General features: G+C 46.8%; 1 protein-coding gene across 2 annotated transcripts in view; it reads right to left on the bottom strand.

Moving 5' to 3' along the window:
• ADAMTS7 (ADAM metallopeptidase with thrombospondin type 1 motif 7) overlaps nt 1-12,555 on the bottom strand; it is a 145,045-nt gene that overhangs the window by 86,671 nt on the left and 45,819 nt on the right. For both annotated transcript variants that reach the window (XM_048867455.2, XM_048867456.2), the window contains 2 exons: nt 5,455-5,624; nt 4,850-4,983 (listed from right to left, as the gene is read on the bottom strand). In XM_048867455.2, coding sequence (XP_048723412.2) covers nt 4,850-4,983; nt 5,455-5,624 — 304 coding nt within the window. The remainder of the gene's footprint in view (nt 1-4,849; nt 4,984-5,454; nt 5,625-12,555) is intronic.

The raw sequence follows: 12,555 nt of genomic DNA, 5'->3' as shown, positions 1-12,555 counted from the left end.
CTTCTATTTGGTTTCACTTCACCATCCTAGGGTGTAGCTGTAGTATCCAAGTGCTTGTTCTATCTCTCTTCTTACAAATGATGCGGTCTCAGCTAACGGCTCTGAAGTTCGGTTCATCTTAATCTAGGGATCAGGGTACAAGCAGATGCAACTCATTTAGCTTCAGTGAAGTTGCAAACACTTACACAGGGTTGAAGCCAGCCGGATGTACCTTACGCTGAGGCACACAATGTCAGATTTCTAACTGTACACTTACTCATGACCACTTTTCCTGCCACCTGTCCTGCTCAGAAGGGATGAAGGAGTCAGGTCTGGCAGTTCACTGAAGAGCCACCAAAGCCAGGTTGTGCTGGTAAGTTATTAAATTGCTACACATACAGCACCTGGGTGTCTTTTTGAAGTTAGGCACTCAAACACCTTGGCAAGAATGCAGTCCATATACCTGTTTCCATTTTCTCCTGGGCCTGTCTGTGAGCATCTAGCATTTGTTTGCATCCTTTCAATTTTACACAGATTTTGATGGAAAGTTGGATGCAATACTATTTGTAACAGCCCACCCTTTTACCTTTCTGCTCATTTCTTTCATGGTCTCCTGTTACAGGAACCTAAGAGTAGGGAGTCAGTCAGGTAGGAGACGAGAACTCTCGGACTTTGTTTGTGCTAAACCCCGCTCTCTAGCTGGGAGAGGGCAGCCTCCTGATTGACAGATCTGCCAGCGCAGCTTCTGTGCTGTGTCAGGGAGATTTTTTATATTCTGCTAACATACTGTGTGCCCTCACATGCGGGCGGCAGTGCCCAGTGTCTCACCCTTCAGTACCAGAGGTATCCATTTGATTTTAGTTCAGTAAAAGCCCCGGAGTGAATGCCTAAAGGGTCCTTCTAGTATGTGCGTGTGACAGAGTGTACCAGGCCTTCGTGGTCTCCTCCTGGAGGCCCTGCTGCTCTGCTACACCCGTCCCAAGAAGCTGCAAGGCGGGAGGAAAAAAGCAGCAAAGCTGCATCCTCTAGGCTTGCTTAGAGAGGCCTCCCTGGCGTGGCCATCTTAGAAGGCAGAGAGACCTGGTCCTCCACAGGCTAGAAGGGCTAGCGATGACCAAGCAGAGTTCGGCAGGCTCACATAGAAAAATCTGAGGGGCCTTAGCAGGTCAGTTCCCAGCAGGGAGCAGAGGAGCGAAGGAGGGTGCTTCTCTTCGGCCAAAGGCCGACAAGCAGACAGCACTCGTGGCTGGCTGAACTTACACTGCGATTGCAGAGGGAGAAGGACCTATGGACACTGGCCCACAGTTAGGGCTGGAGATAAAAGGGCCCTGTAGCAAGAGGCCCAGGGAAATAGCAGCGACAGATTGAATAAACAGTACATGGCTGCTGTGTATAGGGTCCCTGGATTGAAACCCGGAGCAGAGGGCGGGCCAGCCCCTATCAGCCACAGGTAAAGTGCCGTGAAGCCCAAGAAGGGGACAGGCCTCATTTGGGAGCCTGGACAAAAAGGCCAAATCTAAAGGGCCCTGAGCCAGGGATGAAGGCCCTAGCAGGGCAAAGAGACTCTTAGTTACTGGACGCTTTAATACCCCCGGGTTCATCTGGACTTTGTGATATGGCCAGAGGGCCAAGCCACTGAAGACCCGCCAGGGTTGGCTGGCAGCCTATCCGGGGTGCCAGGGGTGAGAAAAAGTCTGCAGTACCGCACCCAGCCACTTCAAGGCACTCAAGAGGTGAGTGCCCCTTCTCACTGTGTGAATAGGCGAGTTGTCCCATTTGGGTGCAGTAGTGTCCAGGAAAACAGTTTTATTTCTGTGATGGGGAAAGAACGTTATTACTTTTTCCTACCGTAACTCCTGTTCTGAACCAAGGAGTTTGTTTTAATTTTGGTGTCAGAGGCTAAGACAGCGCCAGCTTTTGTGTGTGCAGCAAGCTCTGGCTGACTAACTTGTCGTTTGCACACGAGGCTGCTAAATCTCATTTTTCACTCGTACGTATCCCATGAAGCTTGCAACCCTTTGAGCCGAGACTAAAAGTGGACCCGGCTCTGTGAGTTCTGCTCGGCGAAGCAGCTGCCACTGGGCTTTGGACTCTGGCTCTGCTGGCAACAAAATCTGAATGGCTGTTTCTAAGGAAGAGTGAGATTTTCCGTGAATGGTTTCGACATAAGCAGCTGCAAAGATAATTGCTTATTGATTATTTCCCCACCTCCTCTCTGGGCCATATGGAGTGAAAGGTCCAGCAGCCCACACACATCTGGGAAAGTCTTGTAGTGCTGGTGTCGTTCTGCAACCGTCTTCTTCCCACACACAATAAAGGGGAACAGGCAGCACCAGGTTTCCTCTTTTGAGTCCGGGAATTTCTCTCTCCGATTGGCAGCAGCCAAGACTTGAGTATGTTCACACACACGCTGCTGCTCAGCTTTTAGCTTCCTTTCTGCTCTGAGTGATGTTGGTGAGTACATAGCAACTCACATGAGCAGGAAGATAAGGACTTATCTTTTCCCTTTGTCCAGTGGCTGTTTCTTTTTTACCCATTCACCCCCCCCGTGAGAACTATAGGTCGAGTTCACTGCTGGCACATGTGGGTGGCTTCCCAGCCTTCACCCAGTTGCAGTCAATCCATGATGTATAGAGCCAAAAATCACCCTCCTCCTTCAGGCTTGTTTGTGTTCACAGGCTAATACCAAATAAACACAATCAACTGCAGCCCAAGCCTTTTCCCAGGCTCCTAGGAACAGGTCGGTGCCAGACGCTGCGTTCCTGTCTGCAGATCCACTCCCACTTCCCCTATAGCCAGAGCGGAGTAAATGACCCACCGGGAACACTGAATGAGCTGGCTCAACAGCCAGGTGCACAGAAGGAGCGTCCTGGTAGGGCATAACTCCCTCCAAGCACAAGGAAGCTGGTGGTGAATTTGGCTAGTGTCATACGAGTAGTTGGCTGGGTTTGCTTTCGTTAATTCTGTTTGGGAATATCTGGCGGTGAAAGCCGTCTGGGAACAAGAGAGCTTTTGGCAAGTCACCGAAGGAGCACGTTGCTGACACAGAAGCTGAGCACTACACTAGCCCAGCTACTGTTTCTGTCCGCACACCACTATTACACAACAGCTAACCCAGGCGGTGGAAGTCCACTCCATGGAGCAAAAGTGAAACGGTTGTAATCCCTGCATGGTTCATTGTACTCGATGGAATGGAAAATCTGCTTGTGTGTGGTCTGCAGGCTGATACAGCTGGCTGCGAATGAAACCATGTGCTGCAACTGTGAGAGGGGCTGGACAATGGACCCACAAATAAACAACATCTCTGGCCAAGGAATTAGGGTGCAAATCACCTCTGTGCAGAGGGTGGTTTAAGTGATGGTGAGGACTTGTGCTGGTCATCGGCACAGGGGGGAATTTCACCCTTGCATCGTACACACTCCGATCTTCATGGCAGTCCTTCAAGTACATTTTTACCTAAGAGCTGCTGCAGGTACCATGCACCTGCCACGGATGGAACTCTGACTGTCAGTGCACCAGTTGAATCCCAATCATGTGCTGTCCGGGTCACTCTTCCTCTGCTTGCTCTAGGGCACTTGCAAGAGGAGGGAAGTGGCTCACATGTAATTGCCTGGGAACCATCATTACTCTTCAGAGAGCGGGCAGCCCTGTCAATGCAAGTCCATGGAGTTGCAGCTGCTTAAGATAGCAATAAATTTGGTCCATGGACTGCAAAACCAAGATGCCTCCAATTGCCTTCTACGTGTCTGATCCAATGGGCACTGACGACTTTGGGGCGCTCTCCATTAATGTCACAGGGCACTGGGTAAGGCCCTATTTTAATAGGCAAAAATAGAGCTTAGCTATAAAATATAAAATAGAGGGTTTTCTTTGTGAAAACGTTTTCTGATAAAACATGAGGCATAGTCATTATATCCCAAATCTTGGGACTACTCACCTGAGTAAGGGCTATATGTGTGAGTAAGAGTTTGCAAGATTGCATCCCTCTGTCCCCTGGAAAAGTCTTCACAGAAATCTAAAGAAGACTCCTACAGGATTCCAAGGCAGGCATGATTCGACAGTCCTGAGGAGGGTTTTAGCAGCAAGACAGCCTACAAAACTTGTACAGTCTGCTCTTCATCAGCGACACCTTGCAGATGGTATTGCTGAAGGGTGTTTCTGCCAAAGGAATTGCTTCCTGAGGCTGGCTGCTATGCCTCCTATCTGCCTCCCCGTTGGCTTTGGCAGCACTTGAGTTTGGGAAATGTCCTTCCCAGGTGTCAGTCAGCAGAGCTCGGCCTGACGCCAGAATAGTTTTTATAGAGTTTCAAAGAAAGAAAATAAAAATTCAAAAAATCAGAAACCCACAGGGTCTGGGTTCTATATTAAGATAAAAATGTTTTTGTTCAGACCTGTCCATTGTTTTACTTCCATTCCTGAAGGCCAAGTCCCATCCACAACATGGGTCCAATTATGGTCGTGTCTTATTTTCATAAAACCCCATCCACATGAGTCAGGAAAAGACACCGTCATTCGCAGGTATGAAAATAATAACAATGTTTGTCAATAAAACATTTATTTTGGTGCGAGCAGGCAAAGTCCTTACACCGTTCCTTCGTGCGCACCAAACACTCAATAGGGCTGTCCTGGGTTTGTCTTCATTTAACAAATCTCTAAGACCAGTCTTGTGCTTTCAGACATAACTGGGCCTTTCTCAGCTAGATCCTGGTTTCTCCTTCTAAGTCTCTCTTCTTCAGAGAGCTATGCGGAGTTGAAACAAAGGGGACTCAGCTGGCCTAGCTTCTAGGGTGAGTCAGCAAAATAACTCTGCCCCCCTCCACAGGTTCTCAAAGACATGTTTCACAAAGAGAGACGGACACCCAAAGCATACCTTACAGATCCCATTGATACAGATATCCCGGCTTGTGTTCCCTTCGTAACATGGAGTCCCATCAATGACAGCATCCCGGAGCTTTTCGGCAAAGTATTCGTCCTCTGGGCGGCAGTGCAACTCACACGGATTGACTGCGGGTTCCAAACAGACTGTAAATAAACCTGCAGGGCCAAGAGTATCTGCAGACTTCCACCCATGTCCTGTCTTCTCCCACTAGAGCCATCCCTGCTACAGAACCACGACTTCCACTGTCAGGACTTTCCTCTGCTCTAAATAATCATCTTTTGACCCATAAACTAAACCTGCAAATGCACCTATGACCCCTTCACTTGAAATGCTGCCAACTTAGAATGTCAGCTCTTTGGGGCTGAGACTGCCTGTTTTCGTTCGCTATTTTGTCCCTAATACAATAGGGTCCTCGGCTATGACTTGGGCTCCTAGATGCTACAGAAATGCAAATAATAAAATAATAATAATATGACAGCACTGAAAGGTAAAACTTACTGGCCTTGCGCATGGATTCTAACCATTAATACAGATCATTAGTAAAATCAAATTAAAATAATTGTCTAGCAAATAGAGGCTCAGGGGGTTGGACTTACTGTTGTTCGGTACTGGCAGCCACTTATAGAGTTTCCCTTTATATAGCATGGCATCAAACTGGCTGCACTGGATGTGGCGGAAGGACGGTTTGTCTGTGGGGCATGGCTTCATGTTACAGACGCGGAATCGCTTCCGTTCCCCAAGGCAGTATTTACCGCCATACTTCGGTCTGCCACCAAGAGCAGGAGAACAGAAAACAAAAGCAGGGCAACACATTAGGATGAAATTCACTAAATTATCATAGAATATAAGGGGCACATTTCTGAGTGGTATCCCCATTGGTTGCTAATCTTTTAACTTACCACATTGGGTCAGATTCCCCAGTCAAACAAAACCCTGTCTAAAGTCCATGGAGATTTGCTCAGATAAAGTCCACATAATTTGACACCCTGTGACAGGGGTCGGCAACCTTTGGCACACAGCCCAACAGGGTAATCTGTTGGCGGGCTGCGAGACATTTTGTTTACATTGACTGTCCACAGGCAGGGCCGTCCTTAGCCATACGCAGCTGCGTAGGGCACCATGAAGTTTGGGGCACCAAATTGCCCCAGATTTCATGGTGCGTTAGGCAGCTACATGCTGCGTATGAGGCAGGACCAGCCCTGGTGACCAGCCTTATCCCTCGGCTGGCCCTGCCATGGGCTGTGCCCACTGCAAGGGGCAGGGCCATCCCTTGGGGGTTTGGGGCCCCAGACAACTCTCTCTGCCCCACCTCCTCTCCTTCCCCCCTGCTCCGCCCCTGGCACGTCCCCCATTCCACCTCTCCCCCCAGCGAGCCCGCACTCATCGGCAGCGGCGGGAAGCGGAGCCCCAGCCCGCTCCACTCTGCCAGCTCCCAGCTGTGGCGTTGTGTTTCCCGCTGCCGGTGAGCGTGGGGAGGTGGGGGAAAGGATGCCCCCCGCACTCACCGGTGTCGGGAAGCGGAGCAACGCGGCCCCAGCCTGCTCTGCTTCCCTTGCCCCGGCCCCAGCCATGTTGCTCGGTGGGGGTGGGGGGAGGTTAGGGAAAGGTTCCCCCCCCCGACTCACCTGCGGCGGGAAGCGGAGCAGCGCGGCTGGGAGCTGGCGGAGTACAGCGGGCTGGGGCTGGGCTGCTCTGCTTCCCACCGCTGCCTGTGAGTGCGGGGCAGGGGCATCCCTTCCTCCAAGCCCCCTCCCCCGAGCGACGCAGCTGAGACCGGGGCGAGGGAAGTGGAATGGGCTCCTCCCGGCCCCTCGCTAATCCTCTGGGCCTGTGGGGCCCCCAGAAGTGCCCCCCCACAGCTCCTGCCTCCCAGACCCAGGGGAACGGGAGGCCTGGGGGGCTGCGTAGGGCACCCAAATGGCTAGGGACGGCCCTGTCCACAGGCACGGCCCCCCCACAGCTCCCAGTGGCCATGGTTCGCCATTCCTGGCCAATGGGAGCTGCGGGAAGCCATGGGCCACAGGGATGTGCTGGCTGCCGCTTCCCGCAGCTCCCATTGGCTGGGAACGGCGAACCGCCGCCACTGGGAGCTGCGGGGGGCCATGCATGTGGACAGTCAACGTAAACAAAATGTCCCACGGCCCGCCAGCGGATTACCCTGATGGGCCGCGTGCTGAAGGTTGCCGATCCCTGCCCTGTGACTTCATTTTTATTTATATGGAGCCAAATTCTGCTGTTATTTGCACCAACATAAATCCAGAATAACTCTACTGTATTCAGTGGCATTCCCACAGCACAGCAGAGAGCAGAAGGTAGCCACGTGGACTCTGCAATCGAATGGAATGGAAAACATTACCTGTGCTAACAAGAGACAGCTCAGAGTTTCAGCCTTGCATCCCAGATCTGAAGATACCCATATTTCAGGGGGTGTATGTGTGTAAGTTTGAAGTCAGCTGTTTGATTAGGACTATTCTAGAGAGGGAAGACAGATCTGGATTTGAACTGTGAAGCTCTGGTATGTTTGGATCTGTGGTTTTGGTTCAGATCTGTTGCTAGTTTTAATAAGTACGATTTTCCTTCCTCAGACAGACCTAGAACTGTAACGCAAATAAGGAGCTCGCTTTTTTGCAGCTAACATATCCAAATGGAAAGTGCCACAGAAGAAAGTTATTTGTGTCACATCAGACCAATGGCTGGTGTCTCTGTATCTGATAATCATATCCATTCATTCTTTCCCCTGCTGATATATTGTCAGTTATTAGGAAATTTCTTTATTCTGGGGCAGATCCTCACTGAGGTTGATGGGAGCTTTACCACTGACTTCAGTGAATGATGTATCAGGCTTTTTGCTAGTATATCTTTGAGAAACAACTCCATAAAAGCAGCAAACATTCCAGGTTAAACCCAAATCCATCGTAAAGCCAGTTCTTCACAGTGAAATTAAAAAAGCCCTGAGTCCCTGCTATACAACTTGTTTCTAGATTAATAACCTTGCTGATGACGTAATTGGCAGATGTGTCTACTGGACCCATTGGGATTAGAACTTGACCTGCTGATGGTTTATTAACACAGCAGCTCAAAGATGGCTTTTACTGAGTGGACGTTCTCAGACCTAGCTCTCTTGTTTTCAGGTTATGTCATTCCCCCCCCCCCCGCCCCCCCCCCCCAAAAAAAGAGGAAGCATTGTTTGCCATCTTGGGTAAGGGAGCTTTGATCCCTGGGACAAAGTCCTTTGCTCATCTTTCAACAGATTTTGTTAACAAATAAGCCCATAGAATTCTGGCTTTCAAACAGAAATGAGCTGAACACCAATTAAAAAATAACGAAGCAACAATTTAGTGCAGGGTTCCTGCCTTCTCTGCCCCCTCCTTTCCCCCCACCCTGGAACAATAGCTGCATTCAGAAGCAACGTTCCCAAAGAGCCAGTGAACTGGCTGTGAGAGGAAGATCTGAGGCCCTGCCAGTGTCTGTGTTACATCAAAAGGTGTGAGTCCTGAGGCCCACGGCTGTCGTGATGGCCTCCAGTTCGGCTGAACCTCTCCGCTGACTCTATGCTTTAGAGAGGAATATCCCAGTCAGGCAGCCGTGGGCACACAGCAAGCATCCGGTGCTGTAAACACGTTGTACAGCACAGCAGGCCTCTAGGCTGTGGCATCAAAGGAAACTTTGTGGGATCTGAGCTCTTTTCAATAATTATTCAAGTTAGTGAAAGTGAGGGAATTTTTAAAGTATAATTGACTTTTATCAGGGGTCTGCTTGTTTACATTTTGCATTTCACTGCACTAGGACAATGGAACCTGACTAATTCCTTCTGGGTTTGTTTCTAGACAATTGCACTTTTGGGTTGTTCTGCCATAGCAGAATGTTGCAATGTCTGGACTACCACACTGCAGGGGAATATTTAAAGCCAAATGTGGGGGGAAAAAACCCCTATTTTATTTTTAAAAATTAGAATAAAATAAAGTAAAGCACAGGTTAAATAATTTCTATGACTTCTCTATGAGATTTTTTGTAGAACTTTTAAAAACCAAATTTACGTTTTGGATCTACCTCAACAATGTGACTTTACTGTTACCAATATGTCCAATTTTACGGGCTTGATTTATGGTGGTATAAAAATTATTATTAAAGTTAAGCGTCAATGGTAATGTTGGAAGTTTGAAGCCCTTCTTTCCTGCAGTTGCAGTCAAGAATCATTATCTATGTAGGAACCTGTAGTCTCAGCCATCTCCTCAGTGTTTTCAATCACTGACAAATGATTGCCATTTCTCAAGATAAAACTGGCTGGTTACGTTCCACAGAAAATAAAGCCATCTGTTTTACCACCTTTGCTAGTATGCCCTGATGAGATTGCTTTGGCTAATAGCATGGATTACTGGAACCATAATCTTCCTGAATTGGCCACAGATTTATCAAAAAATGGACCAGCTATTGGAAACATTTCAACAGAGATCCTCAATGTCATTAAGTCTATTTCTGTATTAATAAATAGAAGGCACAGGTCCTGTCCTCTTGTCATGTGGGTATAAACATGGAGTCATTCTATCCTTGAAATGAAGCCCTCAGTGGAGTTACTCCAGGTTTACACCAGCGTAACAGAGATCAGAATGTGGCCCATTTTGGGTCTGTGTTGGAGAGTGCTACTCTTCAGCTTTCCCAAGGACAGGTCTCCAACCCGGGGTCTGCTCCTGTTCTAACTGGAATCAATGGCAAAACAGCCATTGCCTTCTGTGGGTGCAAGACTGAGCCCTTTATGTTCCAAGTGCTGTGAAAATAACATCCACAGCGTAACTTCCTCGAGTCTAATGTTCTGTGACAGGTGATTGGAGCACATGGTACAACACAGTTATTACATCTATAAAATTACAATTAATTACAGTGATTGTTTAGTTAATCATACATCTATTGTTCTCCTTTGAAAGAATGTCCCTCTCATGAGTGCTTAGAAAAGTGAAAATCTTAAATGTGCTAAACAAAAGTTTTGACCATCACACTTGATTTTGCATGTGATTTATTCTGTGCTAAGTGTTTGCACTAGTATAACACTGGAGAGACTTTTTGCCAGCTAGAATACTTTGACCATGTTTTCTCTTCAATAGGCAGCTGTAAGTGAGTTCTCATTTGTCTCCATATTGTTTACATCACTACAGAAGCCTCTATATTGCCCATACCTCTACAGTTTGCCCTTGGTACATTTTTTTACAGATGCTTGGCCAACAAATACTAGTAGAACAATTACTATAACTATTTATTTACACTTCAGGGACAGAAGAAAAGGTCCAAAGATCGTACACACATACAGCACCATGAAGAGGTGGCAAGGAGCAATACCACATTTTACTAATTGAAACATATATAGAGCTGCATAACCTAACTTGAATTCACATCAGCTCATTGGGTCAGGCTCTGATCTCACTTATACTAGTTTTATACTGGTGTGGAGTTACTTGTCATTTTTATCAGTGTAACTGATATCACTGGGGAAGTGGTCTGATGTGGAATCATAGAATCATAGAATATCAAGGGTGGAAGGGACCTCAGGAGTTCATCTAGTCCAACCCCCTGCTCAAAGCAGGACCAATCTCCAGCTAAATCATCCCAGCCAGGGCTTTGTCAAACCTGACGTTAAAAACCTCTAAGGAAGGAGATTCCACCACCTCCCTAGGTAACACATTCCAGTGCTTCACCACCCTCCTTGTAAAAAAGTTTGTCCTAATATCCACCCTAAACCTCCCACTGCTACTTGAGTCCATTACTCCTTGTTCTGTCATCTGCTACCACTGATAATAATGTATTCCATCAAATCCTACACGGAGTTTAGACATAACATCCACACACACTAGCTAGAACTGCTTTCCAGGTCCTTCCCTTTTATAAAATAAGGAAAAGAAACCTTCACCTGAACGGATGGTAAACTCTTTGGAAGCAGGAACTGTTTTTTATTTTCTGTTCAGTGTCCAGCACAAAAGGACTGTGACCCCCACTGGGTTTTTTTTTATAGGTGCTACTTTAATTAGAGCTGGGTGAAATTTTTCATCTGAAACTTTCTCTTAATCATCTTAATCTCCATCTTAAATAACTTTAAGCAAAAAAGGCAGTTTGGGGACACCAAAATGTTTCACAGATTTGTGTCCATTTTGTCAAATTGTTCATTTGAAACAAAAATCTGAAAAATCAAAATGTTTTGATTTTTTTTGCTTCAAACAACTTTTTGTTCTAAATTTCCTTTAATTTTATTTTTTAAATATTTAAAATTTAAAATATTCAAAAATGTTAAAAGTGGTCAGAATCAAAACAAAACATTCTGTTTGACCTGAAATTAATTTTTTTTCAACTTTTCAAATTGCTAAAAATTAAAAAAAATGTTTTTGGTTCAACCTAAAGCTATTTTTTTTTTTTTACTTTTCAAAGTTGCCGGTAAAGTGAAAAATCTGTTATTTGCCAAACTCTAGCTGTAATATAATAAATGCCTAAGTGCCTGATACCAGCAGCATAAGTGATTTCATAACAATCTATTCACATATAGAACACTGGAATTCATGTGACGCAGAGAGAGTTTCCAAAAGTTGCAATAGAAGAGCTGGTTTGAATTTTTTGGCACAATGTTTTTGGGATGTATGGAACAGACTTGGCCAGTCACAACAAAAGGAATCGGTATGCTCTCCACCATGGAAATGAAGATACTGAGATGATGAAATGGTTGGACACTCCATGACAGGAAATGAAATGAGGTTGTGAGGATCCTAATGTGGGTTGCCCCAACTGAAGATAAGTTGAGGGAGGCTACGCTACGTTGGTATGGATGTGTCCAATGGAGACTTGAGAGTTATATTGATAGGAATGCCCTTGCAATCATCATGGACGGAAGATGACCAAAAGTAGGCCAAAGAATCAATACATGGCCAGATATCAGGGGACGTTAGAGAGACCAATCAGGAGTTTTGGAAGAAGGCTATAAAAGTCACTGACCTCAAACAAAGATGTTTGAAGAAGATGTTGAAAAAGAAGATAATGATGATGATTTTGGGGGGAAATTGTCAGCATTTGCAACCAACTGAACCCACCATCTTTTCCACATGGCTCCCAATGGGCCTCAGATCTACTCTGAAGGAACAACTGGCACTATTTGGCAATTCTGTAAGGAGTCCGAGTAGAGAGGCCAAAGACTGGAGAAGCTACGGGGACTGAACTCCTTTCCCATCACTGAAAGGTGACTAGTCGAAAGTGGACTACAGCAGAACCAGGATGAGCTCAAAATTATTTTAATGCAAAAAAGTCTGGAGGGCTATCAAAGAAATGGGCAACGGTTTCAATTAGGCAACTCATGTGAGCAAGGACTGCAGGACTGGATCACAGCCCAGACATGAACATGTGTCTGCAGTTGAAACCCCCTCCTCCCCCATCCCCACACCATTTATATAGCGGAAGGGCAGTTCATTAAGGGTATTGTAATGGGGTGACCTGCCCCTTTTAGGCCTGCAGCTCACCAGCCTATACAGTTAACCTGCCTGCCTGGGATGAGGTGTGGGATTTAATTAGAATCAAAGGGCAGCAAGAAGTTGCTAGAGAGAGGGAGAAGCTCAGGAAACTGTAGAGAATGAGAGATTCCTGCAGGCAAGATCCTGAGGCCAGGGGAGTTGCCCGGCTAGGAGGGGCTGGGAGAAGCCTGCTCAAGAAAGAAATCCCTGAGACCAGGG

The sequence above is a fragment of the Caretta caretta genome, chromosome 10 (genome assembly GCF_965140235.1).
Source record: "Caretta caretta isolate rCarCar2 chromosome 10, rCarCar1.hap1, whole genome shotgun sequence".
NCBI lineage: Eukaryota > Metazoa > Chordata > Testudines > Cheloniidae > Caretta > Caretta caretta.
Note: the sequence above shows the minus strand (reverse complement) of the source record. Positions and strands in the feature narration are given on the sequence as shown.